This window comes from Alligator mississippiensis, chromosome 3, assembly GCF_030867095.1.
Source record: "Alligator mississippiensis isolate rAllMis1 chromosome 3, rAllMis1, whole genome shotgun sequence".
Lineage (NCBI taxonomy): Eukaryota > Metazoa > Chordata > Crocodylia > Alligatoridae > Alligator > Alligator mississippiensis.
This window is the reverse complement of record NC_081826.1, coordinates 126,895,935-126,921,623: the sequence shown is the minus strand read 5'-3', so window position 1 is coordinate 126,921,623 and position 25,689 is coordinate 126,895,935. Positions and strand designations below refer to the sequence as shown.

The 25,689-nt window shown below is 44.2% G+C and overlaps 1 protein-coding gene across 1 annotated transcript in view; it reads left to right on the top strand.

Annotated features, from left to right (window-relative positions):
* LOC102565914 (uncharacterized) overlaps positions 1-21,513 on the top strand; it is a 35,219-nt gene extending 13,706 nt beyond the window's left edge. Inside the window, exons 10-17 of the mRNA XM_059723524.1 lie at positions 12,365-12,533; positions 14,291-14,477; positions 15,078-15,155; positions 15,920-16,048; positions 16,592-16,709; positions 18,453-18,595; positions 19,688-19,858; positions 20,900-21,513. Coding sequence (XP_059579507.1) covers positions 12,365-12,533; positions 14,291-14,477; positions 15,078-15,155; positions 15,920-16,048; positions 16,592-16,709; positions 18,453-18,595; positions 19,688-19,858; positions 20,900-21,298 — 1,394 coding nt within the window. The 3' untranslated portion in view covers positions 21,299-21,513. The remainder of the gene's footprint in view (positions 1-12,364; positions 12,534-14,290; positions 14,478-15,077; positions 15,156-15,919; positions 16,049-16,591; positions 16,710-18,452; positions 18,596-19,687; positions 19,859-20,899) is intronic.
* The last annotated feature ends 4,176 nt before the right edge of the window (positions 21,514-25,689 follow it).

Here is a 25,689-nt window from a genome sequence, read left to right as displayed (position 1 = left end):
CTCTTCTGTCTTCTGCAAACATGAAAAATATTCCCCCACTCCAGGAGACTGATCCAAAGAGATGAGGCAAGGTGACCAAGGTTTACTCTGCATAGAATGGGGAGGCTTGCATGCCTCTTAAGAGTGACCCAGGACACCTGGGCATAAAGGGGGCAGAGGCCTAGTCCTAAACAACAAGAATCAGAGGGTTGCCCCTGAAATCCTGCTCCTCCTTAGAGCCCAGCTGCCTGGCTCAGGGTGGTACACCTGGCACCAAAGGGAACCCACTTCTGAGGCGAAGATGCAGTTGTGTGCACCTTTTGCATAAGGTTGGTGGTTAGAGCACTCTCTCAAGACGTTGGAAAGCTGGACTTGAGGTCCCCCTCAGGCTGGAAAGACTGCACCCCCCATTTCCTAATTCCCACAACAGTGAGCTAAGCACTGACCGCAAAACTACAGGCAAGACTGGAACAAGGACGCCTTCTACATCTCCTGAATGACCAATGCGCAGAAAGGAATTAATGAATGACAGGATGGAAAGGGGATCACAGTGTAGAGAGAACTCATCTGAAGTCCAGTGTTGAGCACATGTCTTGAAAAAACTTTTGTCTCTCCATTCTGCCTGTTCCAAGGACAGGTTAAGTATCATATATTAAAGAGTCACTGGGTAACATGGAGAGGAAATAATTTTTTGAGTCCCCACAAGTTTGTGGCTAAAGAGGAGCCCTGCTACTATAACTGAACTAAAACCATTCCTCCCATCAAAAGGCTTTGGGGGCAAGGAAGCTTTTGTCCTAAAGTTGATGTTGCTAGAGGGGTTGTATATACCTGAGGGCTGTTTGAGGAAAGGCTCAGAAAAAAGGCAAACCCAAAGTATCAAAACCTGGGGTGATGCTCAATATGTTGTACAGTTCTGCCATTTTTTGTAAGCAAAGGAGGTGCCTGAGAGTCCATGTACAGAGAATACTTTGTGTTCCCCAAGGACAGTTCTTATAATGGACAATGATCACAAGTTTATCTGATTTGCATGTTTTCTTAGACTAAAAACCACAGATGCGTAAACAGCAGAAACAACACAGTGAGACTTGCTGTAATGCCAGGAGACAAGTTCTGAAGCTTTCCTGTACCTCACAGTCTGACTCCCACATATGCTCAAGAGGATCTCAAACAGTGGTGCAAAGGAAAGTTGGGTGGACTTCCAAATTCTAAAGAATTATCCCTTTTGCACACCTTGGAGTTGCCCTCTTTCCATACAGTCTACTTGATTTCCCATCTATACCCATCCAAAATGTCCATATGAGCCCATAACACCTCTCTTCTTATGCTACTCCCTAATATAACCTTAGGGATTCTGTCCCCCTTTACATTTTCCTCCAAGTCTCTGAGGTCCTCTGACCTTTTGCTCATCCATATCCCCATCAAAACAGTTTCTATGCACTGCCTCTATCCAGTGTGTATGTAAGGTGATGAATGCTCTTGCTGTAAAATTCTAGGAGGTAGTCCCATAGGAAGGCTTTGGGAAGGTATGAGGCAGTGGATCAGCAGTGAAAGAAGAAAGAGAAGAGCTTTCAGGATAACACTGTTCTGTCTATTTTAAAGAAGTTCTTTGTATAACTTTACAAGAAAGCAGCTGTTTCTTCAGCTGAGTTATAGAGTTAAATTTCTATCTAAGAAATTTCTATTTGTTTACCATAACCAGACTTCAAACATAACGCCTTGTTTGTTTAAAAGGACTCCATATGACCAGGACTTGCAGAGGATGAAATGCAACAACTTACCTTAAAACCTACTTTCAAATTCTATGTACCACTGCCAGCCCCTTTCAGAGTATGCTGAGAGATGATTTCATAGGTAACAAGCATCTCTACAGTTGACTTGTCTCTCAATATGCCCTTTTCAGTTTCCATTTCTTTCCAGGGAAAGTAGGTTTGAGAGAGAAATACAGATTTTCCATCTTCTCCCCTCTCCCTGACCTCATGTGTGTGCGCATGCACATGCAGGCCCGCATGCACACACACACTCACAGATGCACACACAGACACATGCTCTACACGGTCGGGGCTCAGGACTGGCTTGGAAAATGGGATAGCCATGACTGGGCTCTTGCTTTGCCTGAATCAGAATGATGTGGGAGCCCTTCTCTAAGTAGGGGAATAAATATAAAGCACTTCTGATTTAGGGGAATATAAGCATCCACTTCACTCTCAAAGTCTGAATTCTCTTTCTCTCTCTATTACTGTCCATTTCCAATTCCTCAACATGTGCTTTTCGCCTCTCATTTTTAGTGTTTAGTGTTGCTTCTTTCCTCTCTCTCCTTGTCTCTGACCATGTTTCCCTCCTCTTCCTACTGGCACCCTTCAATACAGAAATATATTTTGAGATTTTTGCATTTGTTCCAAAACACATCCCTAAGCCCTGAATTGTCCTCTTTATAGTGACTCAGTTTTTTAATCTCCATATTTCCTTCTCTTTCTCTTGCTCTCCCTCATTTAAGCACCCTATGCAAACCTTTACACTCTGGTTTCCTCCACCTCTGCTTCACTAGGTAGAATCATGTAGTAAATCATTTTAGGCTTAGAGCAATTGCATGTAAAACCACCTTCCTCTCCTGCCTTTTTAGGAGAGCAGTCTGTTGCAAGGTTTCCTGCAAGCGCTGTTTCCACAATACCACAATGATGCAATGGAAACTAGACCAAACTGTTGTACAAGAGACTGAAGTTTGTTTTTCCAGGGCTTCCTGATTCTACCTGCGTGATTCAACACACCACAGCTACATCTCTGGATGCTCGAGTTTGGAGGGCACGGTTGATGATGTCCTGATCTGTTTTCCTGTAGCTACACTGCACAGGAAAATAGATCAGGTTTTGTCCAGTGGATTCAGCCTAGTATCTCCCTAGTATCTCTGTTTAATCTGTGTTACACATTCTAGACCTCTCTGCATGCACTGCTGCATGTGCCACTAGTGGCATTCCTTGTATGTGATTCTGGCAGGCCCTCTATCCCCTGTTGTGACTGAGTGAGCTCAGTGCCCAAGTCCTTCTCCAGAATCACTGATGAAATACGGGGAGGTAGTGCGGCAAAGCCCAAAACATTCTCATTTGGCACATTAAAGTATTGTGAAAAAAGGCTGCATGGACACAACATGACCAGCCTTGTTACATCCATTTCTGACGTGTTTCACAACCCTTTCCATCAAAGTTATGCTGGAGCAACTAGTGCTTCACAGCTGTAGCAGAAACATTTTACCTTCCCAGCAAAACATTCCTCAACACCACAGAGAAAGTTTAGTAAAATGTAGTTCCTTCATTCTACCGGAAGGTTTTCTGCCATATTTTATATTTATGCATTTTAATTTTTCCCTTTTTTGTTTTTCTCTTTGTTAGCATCTGAAGGAAGCAGCCAAAAATGGATGGGAGCTAAGGTTTAAACATCCTATAAATATTTATGCATTTTTGCAACCAATGAGACTACTCAGATAAACAAACTAGACAAGACAGAAAGGTGTAAATCTACCCTGCCTTCTGGATAAAGGTTTGCAAGATTTATTCCTAAAGGAAAGAGAAAAATGCATCTCTCTCACTTTGGTAAGTAATCTAAACTGTTCCTTTTCCAGACAGAATCATGTCTTTATAGTCGATTTTGCTCCTTTGACTTTGCTTTATAGAGACCAAGATTCTCATAAATTGTCACTTCCATGAAATTCCCCTACTATTGCACACTACTTCAAGAGGGAAGCAACTGAATCATTTTGGATGGAAGTTGTACCAAGCCATGGTGAAAGTGGCAAAGGCCTTATATTTCACAAAGTAGTATTTCGTAATGAAAAAATGGTTTCTTTCAACCTATAGAGCACTTTCCCCCCAAGTCACTCACCAATTGACTTCATTTTATGGCAATGTACCAGGGTTCAGTGCATCACAGGCTGATTTGGGGGTGAAGGAGTGGCCAATTTGTTGTGGGGTAAGTCAACTTTCTGGTCCTCTAAACTGTGAATTTAAAATGCTGAAGCAGGTTTAATCACCTTATGTTAGTTGATTGGGTAGAGGTGCTTGGATGGGATGTAAAAAACAATATCCTGTGTCTGTGTCATGGTGAATAAGACCAGGTCACTTTCTGCCAAATAAGTAGAGTTTTGCTGAGGGCTTTGAAGATCATTGTGATTATGATGATTGTTACGCTCATCATTCAAATGTAACTGGGGATATTAAAGTTGTTTTATAATGTCACTGTTAACCTTAGAATACATTTGCTAAGAATTAGTCCCCACCACTAATCAGGAGGCAGAAAACTCAGACAAGAGAATGCTTGATTAGAGGAAGATCTTTCTTGCACTGGTGGGGTGAAGACCAGTAGCAGAAGGCATTTTCAATTCCAGACCATTTGGGGGCAAGACTCTATATATCAGCACGTCTGTGTACAAGAAAGAAAAATGAGCTGCCAGCTCCTCTTAGAAGGAAACTTGTTCTATATTGGAGTATCTTGAGATCCTTTCAAGTGTACTGAGGGATACCACATGGTGTTCGCACTCTTAGGGGTGCAAACATGATTAACAAGATAAATCCAGAGATTTCAAATAGGCATCCATAGTGTTAAAATCATTGGGCTGCTTTGATTCGGCTCAATGTGCTGCAATCCCAGGCACACATTCAAACGTGGCACCCAGGAACAATGAATTAGGCCTGAACTGCACCAGAGTTTATACATTTGAATTAATTGCATGTGTAGACACACCCATTGTCATTTCTTTAATCTTAATACTAATGTGTGCAGCAAACAAGGGATGAAGGCTAAAAGGCATTTTGGGAACTTCCCTTGTCTCAGGATTATACCAAAAAAGGCCTCAGTACCCACATGCTCTGGCTTCCTTTCCTCTAGGAGTCAATTCCAACCTCCTTCTTCAGCACTATAGCAACATGTCTCTCCTTTCTCCTCTTGTTTCTACTTTTTTCAACGAAGGAATATGAAAAAATTCCAAAATAGGCCTTACAAAAATACAGACTGTCACTCCACACAGATTTTCCCATTATTTCAATATCCAGCCACTCTCAGACCCTGGCAACAAACATCCTTTTCCTTTTTTACCTGCTCCAGATTGACTTCCTAGGAGATTAATAGGGTCCAATTGTCTCTTATCTCCTTACATCAAACCTAATCCTGGAACTTCTAGAGCCAGTCACTGTTCAAGCCTTCCTGAGCATCAAAGGGCTAAGCGTTGATTACACTAACACATAAAAATCTCAATTATTTGCAGAGCAGGGGCTTCCATATAATTAGATCTAAAATAATGTAGTTCCTTTTCTATCTACAGATATTGATATAGAGTCAAGCTATATATTTTTATAGAATCCAGCATAATGGAGGAAACCATCAGACCTCTGGTTTCTATTGCTCTATCTATTGCCCTACTCTTCAGCTACTGCCCTACCACCTTTTGGAGTAGTGCTTATGTTCTTAGTGGCCACGTCTACATGAGATGCTGATTGTGTAACCTGAGTTACTGTGCAGTAGTGCCAACAAATGGCTTTTTTTATGACACTGCTGTCCAGTAGCCTAATACTACTGTGCAGTAGCGTTGCTTCATGGTTTTTGCCACATGATGCTACTGTACAGTAGGCTTGGGTTAGTGCAGAGTCAGCATGTCATGTAGACGCGGCCAGTAAGTCCCCTGAACTAGTACGACTAATGTAAAGAAAGGCATTACCCAACATGGGTAGGAGAAGGGAGAGATGAAGATAGATCCATATTAACATAGTAACACTGGGTGTGTCTACACATCACCCTATGTCGCCATAGCAATGCACTACATAGCTGTATGACACACTATGGCAATGTAGCGATCATGTGAGTGGCAGCTATATTGCTGTAGTGGCCTGCTCCCCTGATTTAGCGAAAACTAACCTTGAGTCGCTCGTAAGGTGCAGTATGGGTGGTTACTGCACCATTCCTTAGTACTTCCTTTTGGAAGTACTAAAGCACAGTGCTGTAGCAACATTGCAATACGGTGATGTGTAGACGCGCCTCTCAGTGTACACTGGTACAGGATCCTGCAGAAAAGGGACTGAGTTAGGCTTGCTATGGAGACTTTGTGCTTTGGACCCAACAACTGCATTTACAATTGTCACGCTGTTGTTGCATTTATATTTTTAAAAAGTAATTTTAATTGGCTATCATTTGACTAGCAGTCCAGTTGTTTCCCACCAGGAAACCTAACACTTTCTAAGTCATAATGTGACTTCATTTTAGTTGTTGGATCTCCTAAAGATTTTTGTGCCATTTAAAAATTCTAATTAGTTTGTTGTCTTTCAAAGAAGACATCTGGAAAACATGACTACCCCAGAGTAGAGCTCTAGAGATCAGAAGTAGCTATTCTTTAGAAAAGCAGAGAGAGATATTTCACTTCTGACTCAAAATTTTTGGGAACTTCTGTGAGTCTATACAGCTATCTGTTGATAGCCAAAACATTGAATAAAATCTTCATGCCTAATTTTGGTTTTACTGTTAAAGGGGAAGTGATAAGAAAATGATCAATAGGGATGTGTGAAATGGGCCCTATTCGATTTGGATTTGGCCCAAATCGGGGACAGTGATTCAATCCATTGATATGGATCACTATCCCTGATCAATTTGGCCAAATCTGAAGATTCGATGCTGTTTCGGAAAATCAGCGATACAGACACAGCTTTAAAATTTTTTCTACGTACCTGGAGGTAGCAGCACGGCTTGTGATTGCTGCAATGCTGGGGCAGATGGAGCATCCCACAGCAGCGCAGGGGCCCTCCAGTGTGCTCAGCAGTGAACACGGAAGTGGACTGGAAGTACTTTCGAGTCTTCTGGGGAGCACTCTGGGGCACCCCCACACCTGCACCCCCTCTGGCCCAGTGATCAGCCACAGTGGGACCCTGGGTACCCCCCCCCAACCCAGTAGGCACCAGTCACCAAGCCGGGAGACCATGGGGGGCCCCACAGCATGCTCCCCGGTGGACCTGGAAGTGCTTGTGGTCTGCTTCCAGGTTGGCTGCTGAACATGCTGGGGACCCCCCTGTGCTTCTGTGGGACACTGCATCTGCCCCAGCACTGCAGGCTTCAGAGCCCCTGCTACCTAGAGGTAAGAAGAAAAAACATTTAAAGCTACATCTATATCAGAATCACCAAATCTGTCCGAATCTCTCCGAATTGATTTGGAGGGTTACGAATCGATTCAGAGAAATTAAAGGTCCTCTGATTTGATTTGGATTTGGAGTTCAGCCACCAAATTGGGCTGAATCTCCACGGAACTGAATCAGGGACCAAAGCTTCACATAGCCTTAATGATCAGCTAAACAGAAAGTGAAAGCATGCATGTATAGAGTTACATACAATAGAATTGGAAAGAATACAGTGGTATTAAAAGCTATCAAATGGTGACAAAACTACACTAGAAAGATCCTGAGTGAGGACAGGTCTTATTCATAAGCTTCACTCTTTGTGACTGAAAATGGAACAAACTCCAAACTTAGCATGTACTTCAATAGTATCCTGAGTAAAGATATTTTATTAACAAAGCCACTGTGCGTACCTTCCTTTAGTTATTCTTAAGTAGACAAATGGGTGCTCCTGATAAATGTTGGTATTTTGGAAATACAATTGTGAGTATAATTTCCAGCGTTATGGTCTCCTATCTGCTTGGATTTAATAGGAGTACAATTATCCAGTTTTGATGAAGGTTGAGCACAGTTGATGTACACTAAAAAAGTAAAGAGACTATTTATAAATGTGCAGTCTTATGGAGTAAATAGAACTACCTGTGGGGAAGTTCAGTTCATTCAAGATAAAGAACAAGCTACGACTAAAACATGTTGCACCATTTTTTGATGTTAAAGGGCCAAGAAGGAAATACGTTCTCAACAAAAATGCTGAACTCATCAATTTTCTTGCTCAGCTATTGAAATATATTTTCCTAAATATGCTGTTTAATAAGGATATGTACTCATCTTGCTAGTGTTTAACCAGTTTCACCTCTGTTTCCAGGTTCACAATATGCAAAACTCAAAGTAAACTGCCCAGGTTGGAAAAATGTGGGTGACTCACTGGGATGATTGTGTGAGCTAAAGTACATGGGCTAAAGTTAATGGGCATTAGCAAGTCAGCGAAGGCCTAATGCTAGATTCTCCCATACTGTAAATCAGCCTGGGTCCAAGAAAGTTGATAGTGGTAAGTTGATTTATATCAGTCTAGGGTGTGATACAGAGGTCAATGCAGGTAAGTAGAAGATGGTTATTTTTATAGGTACTTGTAATTTACAAAAATACAATGAATCAAGAAGTGGGACAGATCCAGTGCAGCACCTCCCAATCACACAGCACATGTGTACCAGTCCAATCACTGTCTACTATCTCTTTAAGGAGAAAAAGGGAAAAACTCATTAAGACTGTTGAACATCTCAAAAGTACCTGCAACTAGACCATTGTACACACTTGTATTTTCCTGCACCTATGCTATACCATTGATTTTATTCTATGTGGTAGCTATAGTATCTTTGCCTGTGTGACCTACCAATTTTCAGTACTGTTATAGAATGATCTCTCAAAATGGAGTGAAGGGACATAAAGTAGCAGATAATTTTCAGGTCTCAATGTTGAATTTTAATGCCTAAGGTAAAAAGAACCTCCTATTCTACATGGACAATTATGGGCTCTGAGTTAGCTGTTAGTACTCAGAAAGAGATCTTGAGGTGCGTCTAGGTGTTCATTGATGTGCCTAAAATACTACAGTTTTAGTTTTGTATTTCTTTAATGAAGTACTAACCGAATGTGCAGTAACTAAAGTTATTGTGCAGTCGTGCCAGTGCATGGTTATTAGGGGTGTGTGAAGCAGGCCCTATTCGATTAGGATTTGGTCTGAATTGGGGATAGTGGTTCAATTCATTGATTCAGATCACTGTCCCTGATTCGATTTGCCTGAATCTGAATCTGAAGATTTGATGCTGATTCAGAGAATGAGCAATTTGGACACAGACACAGCTTTAAAAGTTTTTTCTACATACTTCAAGGTAGCAGTGCAGCTTGTGAATGCTGTGATGCTGGAGTGGATGGAGCATCCCACGGCGGGGGGGGGCCTCCATGTGCTCGGTGGCGAACCTGGAAGTGGACCGGAAGTAGTTCTGGTCCATTTCTGGATCTGCCAGGGATCGGCCACAGAGGGACCCCGGGTGACCCTCCCCAGACCCAGGAGGCACCAGTCACTGAGCTGGGAGGACCCAGATGTGGACTGGAAGTGCTCCTGGTCTGCTTTCGGGTCTGCTGCCGAGTGCGCTGGGGAGCCCCCTGAGCTCCTGTGGGACAGTCCATGTGCTCTGGCATCACAGTGTTCACGAGCCATGCTGGTACCTAGAGGTATGTAGAAAAAACATTTAAAGCCGCATCTATGTCCAAATCCCTCTGAATTGATTCAGAGGGTTCCAATTCAATTTAGAGAGATTAAATGGTCCTCTGATTCAATTCAGATTCAGAGATTTGGCCACCAAATCAAGCCAAATCTCCTCTGAATCGAATCAGGGACCGAAGCTGTGCACAGCCCTAATGGTTATTTAGTGACACTTACTGCGCATTAGCCTAGTAACACTATGCAGTGGTCTATTAGCATGGTTTTTTGCCATGGTACACTACAGTGCAGAGTTATTAGGCTAATGCACAATAAGCATCTTACATAGACTTGCCCTTGAAGTCTTTGCAGATAGTTCTCTAAACACATGTGTTTGGTGTGTGGTGCCACTCAAAATGGCAATTAAGATGTGAGAATACATTAGGAAAGATATACAAAACAAAACAGAAAACAATATTATGCTGACAGCTTGGGTGCCAACATCTTGAGTATAGTCCTGGTCACTCCATCCGAAAAAGGATACAGGAGATGGAGAAAAAGAGCACAGAAACATAACAAAGATGAGCAGGTATATGGAGCAGCCTCTACTAGAGGAGAGACTGAAAAGTTTGACTTCTTTTGCAGGAGAAGAGATGAGAAATGGGGTACATGGTAGAGATTTATAGAAATCCTGAATGAGGTGGAAAAATGGATGGAGAACAGTAACAGGGAACCCTAACCCTGTTACTGAACCCAGTGGGGAAGGAGAAGTGGAGGGCCAGAGGTCAGAGTGTTTTAAGAGAAAGAGAGACCTGGGCCAGGGCGCTGGTGTCATACTGCTTTAAGAAAAGAGCAGCGAGAGCCTGTAATTAAGAGGCAAGTAGTGAGGAGAGGAGATGAATATCTGGATACTTATACCATTGCCCAAAGACCTGGAAGGGGGATGGGAGAAGAGCCTCCATGAAGAACAAGAGAGTGGGAGCGACTGTCGAGGAAAGAGAGAGATGCAGCAGCTTGTGTGTTCCAGGCATCGGAGCACCATGCCCCCGATTCTGAGAACCAGGGAGGGGTTGCCTCCACATCAGCACGCTGGTGAAGTTTGAACTCCCAGAGAGAAAAAGACTTCAGTTAAAGGGTGACAAGGTTCTTTGGGTAAATCTGACATCTATTATTAGACCAACTAAAATAGTTGGAAAAATTCTTCTTTGCAAGCTTTCAGGTACAAACACCCTTCATCAGGCTGAGGAAGCTGTCCACAGCTGGTCTGTGCTCTTCCTGCGATATTAGATGCTAGGCAGGTTATAATAAGTCATAAATCCAATGTCTATATTTAGTCTGTGATTTTTTTGTATCCAATAGGCTGATGAAGTAAATTTCATAGGCTTGTCTGCAAAGGTGGTTTGTAAATTCCCTTTGAGAATTAGAATTGAGAAATTGGAGAGAGTGTTGTTGTCTTGTGAAAAATATGCCCCCACAGGTAATTGGGTATTTTTGCCTTTGATAGATTTTCAGTGTGCGTTCATTCTCATGTGCAGTTATTTGGTTACTCCTACATATTTTTCCATCAGGGCATTTGGTGCACTGGATGAGATATATTACATTTCTGGAGGTGCAGCTGTAAGATCCAGCAATGGTGATGGTTCTGTTGTGGGGTGTAGTTATTGTGGGAGTGGTGGAGATATTTTGGCAGGTCTTACATTTCTTGTCATGGCATGGTCTGGATTCATTTGGTGTGTTTTGGGCCATAGGAAGTTTGCTTCTGGTGATGAGGTTGGTGAGGTCCAGTGCTTGTTTTAAAGTCTAGGATGGGTGATTCTGGACAGATCTCTTTAAGAATTGGGTCACCTTCTAGTATGGGTTGCAGTTGTTTGAGGCTTTTCCATATAGGTTTCAGGGAGGGATGATATGTCAAACTAGTAGTGTGCGATTCATGGGGGTTTTCTTTGTACTGCAGCAATTCTTCATGTGGTATCCAGGTGGTTCTTTCAAAAGTGCAATCTATCTCTGGAGGAATGTCCTTGTTAAGTGAAAGCCCTTTTAAAAGTTGAGATGACAATCAGTTAAAGGGTAGACTTGTTTTTGTTTGTGTGTTGTGTTGTGTCCGAAGGGGGGTGGGTTTTCTGTTGCTAAGTAGCTGCTTATTTATTTTGTTGCTTATATTAAAGTTGTGCCAATGGAATAGGTTTGGAAGAGGAGAAGGAGTTCACAGCATGCCTAAGGGCAGGCCATTATGCCCTGCCAAGGAGCAAGGAAATTAGGGGCCCGCCTACATGTTCATTAATGTGCCTTTAATACTGTGCATTTAGTTTAGTACATGCTTAATGAAATACTAACTAAATGCACAGTAACTAGAGTTACTGCACAGTAGCACCAGCGCACAGTTATTTTGTGACGCTTATTGTGTATTAGCCTAATAACACAGTGCAGTAGGCTATTATCACGGTTTTTAACTGCCACACTACTGCACTGTGTTATTAGGCTAATGCTCAGTAAACATCTTGTGTAGACGTGCCCTAGACATAGTGAGCTTGTCTGCCTGAAGTTAAGAGTGGGCAGTGAAAGTGGTCAGAATGGTGGACCTAGTGTTGGTGGACCCAGCCAGAGAAAAGGGTGTCTAGGCCAGGGAAGCTGAAACCCCAGCAAAGCTTGTAGAGGCCGGAGGGTTGAACAGCCAGGAGGGGAGAAGGCATTTCCTAGGGAATTAAACGTAAACATTGATGAGGCATGGGCATGACTACAGTTTGGCTGGATGTCACGAGTACCACCTGTAAAAGGCATAGTTATGAACTGACATGAAGAAAAAGACCCATACCACAGGGTGAAGGGCAGAGAGAAGAGCCTAGTAAATTATACAATTAATGAGAGGCTACCCTGTCTCTGCTAACAGCCTCCCAGATGTAAAACTTATAAACTCCAAGGCATGGCTGGCAAGGTAAGATGTGAGGCAGGAACCAGAAGGTCATGAACATATGGCTCTGACTGATACCAGGAAGAGTACCTTTGGCTTGTTACAGGAACTAAAATTTCCTACATCTCATAATGCAAGAACTGGGGCCACTCAATGAAATTGTTACACAACAGACAAATTGTTACACAATTAAAGGGAAATATATTCCCACTGGTGGGAGTGGCAACGGCTTTATCTTTCAGCACTCCACCCACCACCAAAGCAAACATCACAAACGAGTTTTTAGAAACACAGCTGAACAGAGAAGGTAAAGATTTCTGTGTTTTTGTTTGTTTGTTTGTTTTTTACTGTTTTAGTTTCTATCAGTATGACTTTAGGCAAATGCATAGTAAACTTTGGATCTGGACTTTCAAAAGGAAATAGGTGGATGCTGGCTGTATCATTCCAAAGAAAGACAATCTCATTTCTGCATTTTATTATACTGACCTGAGAAATTGTTTCTTGTTGGGAATTACACAGCATAGATACTGCTTTAAAAAAACACATTTGCCTGAAGGCTCTTCATGGATGTAAGAGAGTTTTATTAAGATCCTTGTTTGCTCTTCCTGCTAATTTTGGGAGACAGTATTGCAAGACTGTATGGCAATTTTTCATCTCAAATGTCTTTGTGGAAAACCGAATATATTCTTATCTAAGTATCTGCCGTCAAAACACTCTTAGGTTTAATACAAAAAAACTTTCTTGCATTGATGCAGAACATTAACTAAATTGAGACTTAACTTTCTGCTTCTTGACAAGCCACGAGAATCTGGCTCCATGTACATTGATGTAAAAGATGGCATTTATTTCTGAGTTTTTTCACAGAAGCAGGAGGACAGCAAATGCAAGGGAATGAGGAAAGGGTTGGCTATACTGACACCTAACTGATGGACAAAGGAGCAGCATCAATATGACTGGCAGCAGTTTACTTGGGAACAGTTGGCAATGCTGCCATAGCGGGGACTGGTTCTGGAGCTATCAAAGACTGGCTTGTCCCCTGCTGGGAGCAGGCATAGCCCCCTTCCACCCACACAGACAGCTGGGACAGAGGCTATAGCCCCTTCCCTGCAGTGCCACAGCTGAGGACTCTTTCATAACTACTCTCAAGTGCAGCACTTGGGTGCCCACAGGAGTGGCAGGGGTGAGAAGAGCATACCCTGTCACTTCCATCAGTGGCTGGAGCTGTTTTGGGGCCACTGATGATTCTAATCATTAGGAAAAAGCAGGTGATTCCACATGAGTGTTAACTCCACTACTGGCAAATATCTGCAGAGGATGTGGCACATCATTTAAGATGCAAGGGGAAGCTGAGTGCCATTGGATTGGATGCAAGATGGATAGTGATTCTAAAATTACAAATTCCAACTCCCAATGCTTGTAAACACAGGCATGTGGAGGTGTCTGCCTAAAGAAAAAATATTTTGGGCTTTCTTGTTTCAAATGCGATGAGATGAGCTCCCGCTTGGTAAAAATAGGAGTTTTGTCCCTGTCTGGGAATTTTTTTTCAGAGAGATTTGGAAATCTCTAGGTAGCAATAATTGTGATCACAATTAAAATGTAATCTAGAAAGATTTTTAAGGCATGTAATTTGTCACCAACAGAGAGGTAATTTGCTGCTGAGTTAAAACTTCAAGACTTTTATTCACTATTTCCAGATTTAAAATTATACCAGCTTCCTGAGGCAGGAATTGCACTTCAGGTTATAAAGCATTTTGTGGGGCTTCGGGGACACTGGATAGTGTCATGTATACATTCAGATTATAATTAGTACTATGCAACGTACCCACAAGCCTGGGAACAATACAGACCAAGAAATGGAAGTGAATCAGGACTGAAAAAAACTTTGTAAGGAAAATAATGCCATACACAATAAGAAAGCTATGCTGATTGCTTCACCTGCCCATACAGCCAGCCTTAGATTATTATTGAGAAATGATTCACATGTGTTTTCATTCAGGTGGCTGGCAATGGGCCAGATGTAATTTGCACATGAACACAAGATGCACTTTAATTCTTGTGTCCTAGGCATCATCGTTTCACTATGGCCTCTCTCAGCAAAGCCAATTCTGAATTCTGCTTTGACCTGCTAAAAGTGGTGATCAAGGAAAAACAGAGAGATGAAAATATATTCTTCTCCTCTCTGAGCATCTCCGCTGCCCTAGCCATGGTCTACCTCGGTGCCAGAGGCAATACAGCCAAGGAAATGGAAAAGGTAGGTCTCTGTCGCTCTGCAAGTGCGGAAGGTATCATCATTTCCTACTAGTCCAGTTGAAAATATGGGGGATCCAAAATGTTTTAACATGGCACAGGATGTGAATAGCAGCTGTCAGATTTAAAAGCCTCCATCTGAAGCCTTAACCCATTATCTGCTGCACACCTTATAAAGGAAACATATATCAGTGAGGACCTTAAATAGGGACTTGTGCCTCTCAGACGATGTCAGCACAGTAAAGTCACTGTTCCTTTCAGCACTGCCCTCAGCATTCCCACGCTCTGGAGGCACTGGATCCTCCCTGGAAGCTTGTTGATTGACGGATCTGGCTAAGTGGTTGTTGATGAGGTCCCTCTAGGGTGCCCTTTTCTTTTCTAATGGCTAATCAAAATTTCTCAGGTCTTGACCCCCCACAAGGTCTCTCTGGGAAATTCTGCTGTCTAGTTAAATGCACCATCAGTGGTGGTAGAGACCTGAGCTTTCCCTATCTGTCCTGCATAAACTGGCTAAAATGTGCTGAGGGCCCTCCAATCCAGCCTCAAAATCCTGTTTTGAAACTACTGTAATTATAACTGTGGTCACCCAGCATTTATGTTGCAGGTGCTTCACTTCAATGAAGTTTTGAGTTCTGCTTCTGGAAGCACTGAGAAACCTGGCAGCTTAGAAGTAATGCCACAGGTAAAGCATGGTTGGCCTTCTCTCTTCCTATTAGCACTTCTCTAGAGAACGTAACAGTAGATTGCCATTCTAAGTTCTAATACCCATCAAGCCTGACGGACATCATCCTTGACTCCAAGGGACTGCTGATGACCCATATATTCACACTGAATAAGGCCTTTAGTTTTATTAAATGGCACAGTTTCCCACAAATAAACCCTATCATTTGCTGTTTGCAATGTTTGGCTGGAACATGAGAAGGGGAAAATGAACAAGACTATCAGCAAGAATAAAGTCCTATTTTTGGAGGGTGGAAATGGAGATAACTCACTGGGACATGAACCACAGCTCAAGCTCCTTTTACTGCACCCTTGACTCCTCAGGAGAAACACAGAAAGGCTATTTTCTAGACACCAAACATCTTAGCCAAGGAAAATGGATCTTGGCACAATGGCTACAGGTAGGCCCCATATTTTGAGTACTGCTCTGCAGTAGTGGGGTGGAGAAGCCTAACTCCCATAGGGAAAGAATGAATGCAGAGGAAGTTGCAGTCACAGACCAATCACTGTTGGTTATGATGAGATTGTAGGAATATTTATACTGGTACATCGCACTGGAGCTGTGGAGCGTCAAATTTTCTGAAGGAAAGCATTTTGAGTCTATTACAATTTAGCAGGGAGTATCAGGCATATTTCTTGGTGGCGAGGTAGCTATCCTACATCAGATATAGCTTCACAGATGAAAGGCTCATCTTGCTAAAGAAACTATTATTTTGGTTTTTGCAGTGTGAAAAAGCTGGAGGAGTCCACTCTCAATTCCAGGCACTCTTAACAACCATCAACCAACCTTGCACCGATTATTCTCTAAGCATTGCCAACAGGCTGTATGGAGCAAAGGATTTTCACTTCCTTCAGGTAAGCTGCAATAGTCTCCATGCTAGTAATGAATGCTGCAGAATTTTGATATATCCTGAAATATAGTGGGATGTATTTAAAATAACAAAGTTAGGTCATTTTCCAAAAAAGATGTCTTGTAGTATAGTCATATTTATTCCTATTTCCCTGTTTCCTCCCTGTAGGAACACCCCCCTCCCCGCCCCCGCATCCCGATAGATGTCTAACTATGGGTTTAGGGGCATAACGAGTGTGTCCTGTTTAACCCTTGCCACATTTTTTCTGATAGTTCTGACCTGCATCTTGAAAAGTATAACAGAACTACTAATAGATTTGGCAGCACAGAAAGAACAGATGTGGTTAGAAAAATAGCATTTAAAACAGATTTTCTTTAAAATGGTCTCTGTAGAAAGGGTTTTTTTGCACTGGCACAGCCTCAGGTTGTAGTCTCACCCTCTACCCTTATTCCATTCTTGCTCCGGTGCAATAGGGAAGTATCTTAAACACAGGAATTTATAGACCCAATTATTGTAGTGACACACATATATTTTTCCTGCTTTCCAGCAATACTTTAGGTGCACAGAGACACTATACCACGCTGAGCTGGAAGCTGTTGACTTCAGCAGCGCTCTAGAAGAGACCAGAGGAAAGATTAACTCCTGGGTGGAAAATCAGACAAATGGTATGTACAGGACAACTGCATGGGGATGTGGCTGGGTGCCTGGGACCAGCAGCAGCTGCCTTCTTTTGCCCCATTAAGTTGGCACCTGGGGCAGTTGTCCTTATTGTGCCTTCTCCCCCTGCCCAGTTACACCACTGAGTTTTAGGATGAATGCATATGAAAACTAGGTAGGAATATGGTATCTAGTTACGGATAGGGTGCCTGATGGTGATTTTTTTTTTCCAGTTTGTCCCAGCCTAACAAGGTTCACTTCCAGGTATTCCACAACATCTTTGCATATTTGTTAACATTAGAAAGTTGGATACAGGATCAAGACTTTTTTGGACATGTCTGAGCTGGATCCTGGAAGAGCCACAGGCAGTTGATTAATAACATTTTCTGCTCATTTGCTCTTGTTCTGCCCACCAGCCAAGCCTGGCAATTAGGCAGAGTAGGTGGCCTAGAGCAGTGGTTCTCAACCTTTTTTGTACCAGGACCCATTTGTAAACATCAATGGCCAGTCCCGACCCAGTGTCCCTTGCTCCTGACCCCACTGCCCCCAGCCCCCAGGCCCCAACCCTGCTAGTGTGTGTGTGTGTGGGTGGGGGGGGTAATAGGGGTCCCAAGCAGCCCCTCACAGGCTGGAACTCTAACAGCCTGCAAGGAAAAAAAAAGTTTCCCATGTTTTCCTCCTTTAAAGGAGAGTTCATTTTTAAATTTGTTGATCCATTTGTAAAGTTTGTTTACAACCCTTTCATATATTCTTGCAACCCAATTTTGGGTTGCAACCCACAGGTTGAGAAATGCTGGCCTAGAGGATGGGTGCTCAACCTGTGGCTGTAGGCCAAATCCAGCCCAGAGAGCCATGGCATCCAGCCCATGGGACTCCTCAAGAGAAGGGAAATTTGGTGGCGGTGGTGTGGTGGCAATCAGCATGAGGGCCGGTCATGCCCCAACTCTGTGCCACCAGGTTGAGGCCAGGCCATGCCCCCTCCTCCCTGCAGGGTCAGGCTGTGTCCACAACCCTGTATGGCCAAACAGGGACAGAGCCATGCCCCCTTCCCCCTGCACTAGCAAATTGGGACCATGCACCCCTCCCCCCCCCATTTCCCCTCTACCCAGTGTGGATGGAGGAGGGCCAGGCCATGCCCTTCTCCCTGCCAGTTTGGGGCAGGGCCAAGCCCTGTCCCCCACACAGCTGCCTAGGGGCTGGACTGGGCTGACCTGGGCTGGGCTAAGCTAAGCTGTGCCAGCCCCCCCACCCCCCAGCCCCACTGCTCTGAATTGCCAGATGGGGCCCTGCCTCAGGTGCCAAATTGGGACCATGGGCTGAATCCAGATGCAGATGGACCAGACACAGCCCTTTTATGTAAAGGTTGAGCAACACAGGCCTAGAGAGGTGAAAATAGTGCACACCTCAGCACCACTCCCAGGATATTTCCTGTGACCCTGAGAGTAGTACCAGGGGCCATGCACCCCTGCCACCTCTGACTGATCTGAATGAGTTGGATTTACACACAAATGGGGCAGGTGTGAGTGGTCAGATCTGCTTCTTGGCAATTGGCCTGGTCTTGGCAGGGAGGAGCTGTAGACAAGTCCTTTGGAGGATCCACAGTTGCTTAGCATTGATTTTTTTTTTTAAACGCATCTATTTTCTCTTCAAGATTGTTTTCACCATCAGCGACCCCTGAATTATTACAAATCAGCTCTAGTTTATTATCTGGGTGAAGTATGTTAATGCATGCAAATTCATCATTTTTAAAGGTAAAATCCAAGAGCTGTTCCCTCCTGGCACTATCAGTAATGATGCTGTTCTGGTGCTGGTCAATGCTATCTACTTCAAAGGCAATTGGTCGGTGAAATTTAAGGAAGAAGACACTCAGGAAACAGCTTTCAGATTGAACAAGGTACAATATGGTCAAGGGCTAAGGTGAAAGGAGCCCAGCTCTTATTGTTCTCCTAGGAAAAGCAAAGGTAAGTTTGCACTCACTGTGTAGCAACCCTTTCAGTTAACTCTTACAGAGAGTTTGCTAATACTGTAACAGTGATTGCAGCAGGGGGTAAGTCCAGCATTCATCCCTCAGCAATGAAACTTCTTCTGGGAGTTTCCAGTGGAAGACTTAGTTGATTACAGGGAATTGGTCAAGTAGAATTTTTTTAGGAATAAAAGATTAGTAAGGGAAAATGTCATGGGGACAAAACAGTTTTGCCCTCTTTTGAATGGAAAGGAGAACTTCTAGTGGCCATTATGATCTTTATCTGCAAAGAACCGAAAGAGAGGAGGTCAATATACTGTAGATCCTGGAGCAGGACGGGGGCGGGGGGGGCGAGACCAAGATCATGCCTCTGTTTGGTTGTGCTTCGGATGTGCAGTGAGCTCTGAGCTTACCATCTGGTTAGCCTGGCTTTCAGAGCCTCATGTAGTGAGCTCTGTGAGCACACCAGCTGATTAGGATGAACTCAAGTGGGAGCCACCACTTTCACGTGGCCCAAGAGACCACAGTATGAGCACTGCCACTCATCCCCCCTTTTCCTCTGCTGCTGAATTCACTGGGTACAGGGGTGGAAATGGCGGGGTGGGGTGGGGGGGAAGGGGAGGGGCTGGAAAAGAGAGGAGGTAAGGTGAAGGTGAACAGAGGTACTTACTCCCTAGGCTCTGGAGCCATGCAACAGCAGGAGCTTGGCCCAGATCTTGCTCTGATCAACTGATGAGCTCACTGCAAACGTGGCAGCGGTCAGCACTGACCAGGCAGCGAGCTCAGAGTTCACTGCACATGCATGGCGCAGGCAAAGAGGGTGCAGCTACACCACGGCATCTACCCTTGAATAGGCACTGGCTGTGTAAAGGGTGATCCTGGGCCATCTGTCAGTTTTAGTATTAAATCTTGCCCAAATGATCAAGTTAGAAATGCATCCCAGGCCAGATTGGTTTGTCTGTGTTTCCAGTAACCAGACTTTGGATGAGGGAATTCTCTTCACACCTGTCCTTCCTATTACAGAACGAGACCAAGAATGTGCAGATGATGTTTCAAAATGGCAAATACAACCTGGCCATCATAGAGGAACCTGAGATTCAAGTGCTTGAGCTCCCCTATGGCAAGACAGAAGAACTGAGTATGTTCATTCTTCTACCAAAAGACATCGGGGATAACTCCACAGGCCTGGAACAGGTAAAACTTCCATTTCTGATAGGCCATGTGAAGGTCTCTATAAAACATGCCTGTGAATACACCAATCTCTGCATGTTTTCAATTATCTGGACAGTACAGGTAGGTAATAGAAAATACTAGAGCGTCATAATCTTTTTTCCCCCCTTTATTGTGGAATAAGTAACAAGCCTATACAGGTTATATTTCTATTGAGTTCCTGAAACATGAAGCACACATTTCATTAAGCCACCATTTAACAGAGAGCCTGACCTAATCTCTCAAATTTAATTGGATTCCCATCTACCTTAGTGAGGTTACACTTTGTGGGATTTTTGTCCAGATGAAAACTCTACATACGTGCACGCGCGTGCACACACACACACACACACACACACACACACACACACACACACACACACACACACACGGAAGAGAGCATAATTGTGAAGAAAAGTTTGTGAAAGCAATACTTGGTTCTTAGTATACAATTATTTTATTTTTCACTGTACTAAACAGATGGTAAAGTATTAATTGAATTTACATGGAATTTCAAATTTCAAGAAAAATACTGAAAATTTGAAATTTAAGTGACCATCTAGAAATAACACGTTAATTCATTTTTTATTTATTTATGAGCAACCTTTAATCTGGGTAGCAAGTTTTCACAGTTCAATGAAAAAATTGTTTTTCATCTCACATGGCACAGGAAAAAATTAAAAGTTATTTCGAAAAGTTTCCTGCTCCTGTTCTTCAATCAGCTCTATTAGTACCAGTGATCCATTGGTTTATATAATTAATGATAAACATGTTGAACATGGTAACTGTCTGCCTGAATCCAGAGAACACTGCTACAGCAGAGGCCTCCATCCCCAGACTGCCTGTACACTGGAAACTTTAATGGGTGTGTGGGCAATTCGGGACCTAGGAGCACTGTGATGATTTCATAAGTCAACTTTTGCCATGGCAGCAACAGCTAATAGTGCCCACTCACAGCACTCTTGTTTTTGTAGTGCTACATACCTTTCTCATAAGTTCCCAATTCTCTGGATTTTGCCCCTACAGCTTGAAAGTGCACTTACCTGCAAGAAATTTGAAGAATGGACCAGTTTGGCTAAAAAGGCCAGCGTGGATATGTACTTGCCCAAATTCAAGATAGAGGAAAGCTATGACCTTGGGGAAATTCTGCAGGCTATGGGAATGCTGGATCTGTTTGACCGTTCGAAGGCTGATTTATCAGGAATGTCAGGAAAACCTAATCTGGTTGTGTCCAGAGCCATTCATAAGTCTTATGTGGATGTTAATGAAGAGGGCACTGAAGCAACTGCAGGTTCAGGGGTTGTAGTAATTCCTAAAAATTTGCCGATTCCTCATGAGTTTAGGGCTGATCACCCCTTCCTCTTCTTTATCAAACACAATGGAACCAACAACATTCTCTTTTGTGGCCGATGCGCGTCCCCTTAAGAGAGAGCACCTTGGAATAATATAGCCTTATGCCTCAAGAGAAACCTGAATCATTGTAGCAGTGAGGGTACAAGATCATTAGATTTCTCATGTCAAGTCATGTCAAAGTCTTAAAAACGTATAAGTCTCTCTTGTTTTTTGTGTGCCAAGCACGACGTCCAGATATAAAAAGGTTTCCTGTTTAAAATACATGCAAATAAATCCGTGCAATCATATAGCATAGTTTTCTGGAGTTTATTTCATATTTTATGTATTATAACAAAGGACTCTGAGTCACGTGACCTGCATTAGGTCCCTAGGCCCTGCAGAGTGGCATACATGGCCCAGTACTTAGAGTGCAAGTAAAGAGCTAGACAAGAGGACCTGGTGCCTGACTCAGGGTTGTCCACCCAACACTGTAGAAGCAGAGTACCTAGCTCACCTCCAGTGGGATTGATGAGGTTGACGTCCACCTTTTGCATAAACCTAGTGATTTAGAACACTCTCTCAGGAAGTTGGGAACCTGGACTCTAGGCCCCATTCGGTTTAAGAGGTTTCTACCACAGATTCCCTAATTCTCGGGATAGTGTGTTAATAGCTAACCACTAGGCAACAGGCATACCTGGGGTGAGGACACTCTCAGCATCAGAGTCATACCTAGAATTTTTGGCATTGTGAACAGGGTGGTGGGAGGATGGGGGTGGGGTGGGGTGGGGGGGAGGGGAGGGTTAGAGGGTGTGCTAATCTATGAAAAGCGTAGGCAAGATGGGATGGGTCAGGGCTACAATTATGGTGCCTCCTTCAAAATCAACACCCAGAGCTGCTGCCCTCCTCATTCACCCTGTTAGTTACGCTACTGTGTTATAGCTATTGAAATGTGGACCAACAGGCAGAAAGAAATCATGGGATGGAAAAGAGAACAAGCAAGAGAGAGCCCTCATTCATAGCACAGTGCTGAGCACACTTCCTGTGGACTGGGTCTGGATTTTACATTAGAGATGCATTAGTTAACAGTCAGGGGAAATAACTCTCGTAGCCCATAGCCTCTTCCATTGGGGGGGGGGGGGGGTTATTGGAAGACATGTATTCTTGTTGCTATCACAACTCCTCCTATCAAAAGGCTTTAGGGGTAGCTTTTGTTTAGGTGTTGCAGTTTCTAACTAGAACAGCAGGAATTGTAGTACCTGTAGGCTTTGCAGGGAAAGGCTCAGAAAAAAGGCAAATTCATCATGTGTCAACATTTGAAGTGATGCACAACGGACTACACAGTTCTGATAATTTTATCGTAAGCAAAGAAGGTGCCTGAGAACCAATACATAGAGGATGCTGTGTGTTCCCCAAGGACAGCTTTTGTAACAGACACGATGCAGAAGATAACCAAATTTTTGGCCTTCTGTTAGATTAAAAATCATATACATGCAAACATCAGAAATGGGGTAAGAGTCCCTGTGGTGACTGGATACAAGTTCTGAAACTCTCATAGTGTAACTGTTACTTAAACTCAAAGAGAATGACAAGCGTGGTGCAAAGAAAAAGGAGGATGCGGTTCCAGGTACAAATTTAAAGGGATTCTCCCTTTTACATACTTTAGAGTTGCTCTTTTTCCATACACACTGCTTGATTTCCCTTCTACACCTATCCAAAATACACGTATTGGCCCATCACACACGTGTTAGGTCCAGGATTAGCATGTCCCCTATTCCCCGTTGACCTCCCCTAATAAATTTATAGGCGGCCACAAGATCTCCCCTCAGCCATCTCTTGTGAAGGCTGAAGAGATTCAGCTCTCTCAACCTCTTCCCATAGGGTCTATCATGAAGGCGACTAATCATGCGAGTGGCCCTCCTCTGGACCCTCACCAGATTCCCTGCGTCCCTCTTGAAGTGTGGTGCCCAAAACTGGATGCAGTACCCCAACTGCAGCCTGACCAGTGCCGCATAGAGGGGGAGCATCACCTCCTTTGATCTATTAGTCATGCACCTGCTAATGCACGACAAGGTGCAACTGGCTTTGTTGATGGCCTCGTTACACTGCCGGCTCATGTTCATCTTGGAGTCAATTATGACTCCAAGATCCCTCTCTGCCTCTGAGCTGCTGAGAAGGACACTCCCCAACCTATAGGTGTGTTGGGGGTTCCTCCTTCCCAGGTGGAGTACCTTACATTTTCCTTTATTAAATTGCATCCAATTTCTCTCTGCCCATTGATCCAACCTGTCCAGGTCAGCCTGAATCTGCTCCCTGCCCTTCGGTGTACTAACTTTGTCCCATAACTTGGTATCATCAGCGAACTTGGAGAGGGTGCTCTCCATGCCCTCATCCAAATCGCTGATGAAGATATTGAATAATATCGGTCCAAGGACCGAACCCTGCAGGACCCCACTGCCCACCTCCCTCCAGGCTGAGAAGGAACCATCCACCACCACTCTCTGGGTGCAGTCCCTAAGCCAGTTGGCCACCCACCTGACCATGTAGGCACCCACTCTGCAGTCTGCTAGCTTCCCAATGAGGATAGGGTGCAAAACTGTGTCGAAGGCCTTCCTAAAGTCCAGGAAGATGACTTCAGCCTCGGCTCCCGTGTCCAGGCAGTTTGTGACCTGGTCATAGAAGGCTACAAGGTTTGTCAGGCAGGATCTACCTGTGACAAACCCGTGCTGGTTTCCCCTCAGCATCGTTTCCCTTGCTGGGCCTGCACAAATGTGTTCTTTGATTATTTTCTCTAGCATTTTCCCAGGAAAAGAGGTAAGACTGACTGGTCTAAAGTTTCCCAGCTCATCCCTTCTCCCTTTCTTGAAAATGGGCACCACATTGGCCCTTCTCCAGTCCTCAGGGACCTGGCTGGAGCACCACGAGTGCTCGAACAGCTGTGCCAGCGGCTCAGCTATGACACTGTCCAATTCTTTCAGCAGCCGTGGATGGAGGTCATCTGGGCCTGCTGACTTGTACCCATCCAGCTCCTCCAGGAGCTCTTTAACTATTTCAGAACTAACTGTAGGCGGACTGGTGCCATGTGGACATCCGTCAGTGATTGAGGTGGGGGAATTGGTTTGGTCGGTACATAGAAATACTGAAGTGAAGAACTCATTGAAGAGCTCTGCTTTTTTCCCCGCGTCAACCACCAACTGTCCTGATTTGTCCTGCAGGGGCCCTATGTTGCTCTGAGCTTTCCTTTTGCCCGCTATATACCTGAAGAAGGACTTTTTATTGTCCTTGATTGTTGAAGCCAGCCTGAGCTCAAGCCCTGCCTTGGCCTGTCTAACTGATTCCCTGCAATAGCACGCCAGGGAGATATATTCCTCCTCGGTGGCTGCTCCCTGCTTCCATTGCCTATACATCTCTTTCTTTGCCCCCAGACTCTCCTGGAGTTCCCCGTTCAGCCAAGGGGGCTTTTTTGTCCCCTTACCTCCTTTCCTACGTAATGGGATAGACTCCTTTTGAGCCCCAAGGATCACTCCCTTGAGATACCTCCAACCCTCCTGGACCCCCATTTGCTTTATGTTCTTGAGTTGCATCCCCTCACTAACTAGCCTTCTAAGCTTGCTAAAGTTGGCCCTTCTGAAGTCCAACACCTTAGCTCCACTAGTTACTTTACCCACCCTTCGCTGGATAGTGAACTCGACCAAGTGAGGGTCACTATATCCCAGGCTCACGAGATCATCCCCTGTTGCTAAGACCAGGTCAAGCAAGGCGCTACCCCTGGTGGGACTAGACACCACCTGGGTTAGGTGGAGGTCCTGCACACAGTGTAAGAACCTCCATGAGCGGCTTGTTTCGGCTGTCTGCTCCTCCCAGCAGATATCTGGGTAGTTTAGATCTCCCATGACCACCGCCTCCCTCGCAGAGTTGTGTGCATCTATGGTTGTGTGTGCATTCCAAAACCAGATTCTGGTCGTTAGAAACACTCTACTGAACCCCGAAGCCCCCCAAACTGGCTCAGGAAGCCAAAAAGGAAGGTTCCCAGTTTTTATGTTGGGGATGCTTGGGGGGGGGGGGTGAGGGTCATGGACCAATGGGCTCAGGAGATGGGGAGAAGGATAGGTGAATGAACATTAGGGCATATACATTCAGGATATATATAGCAGGTAATAAACAGTGACACAGTGGTGAAACCATTCAGGAGCAGATAGCAAGTTAAGAGATAGGGAACTTTAACAACTTGGTATATACACTGAAGAAAACTTAGACTCTCCATTAACTCCACAGGGAGCTCCAAACCAGTTGTTGGCTCCACAGAACATTAGTCACAGTCTGCTTGGGCTCTCCACCTGAGCCCCACTGAGCTGGTCTACAAATTCAGCGCTGCTGCTGCATTTACTCTCTACCATGTGTCTCTCCAGCTGCCACCTCTCACTGCCACTCTAACTGCAGAGCCATTTTGCACACAGTCCCGACTCTCCTCTGCTTCCTCTCTTCCC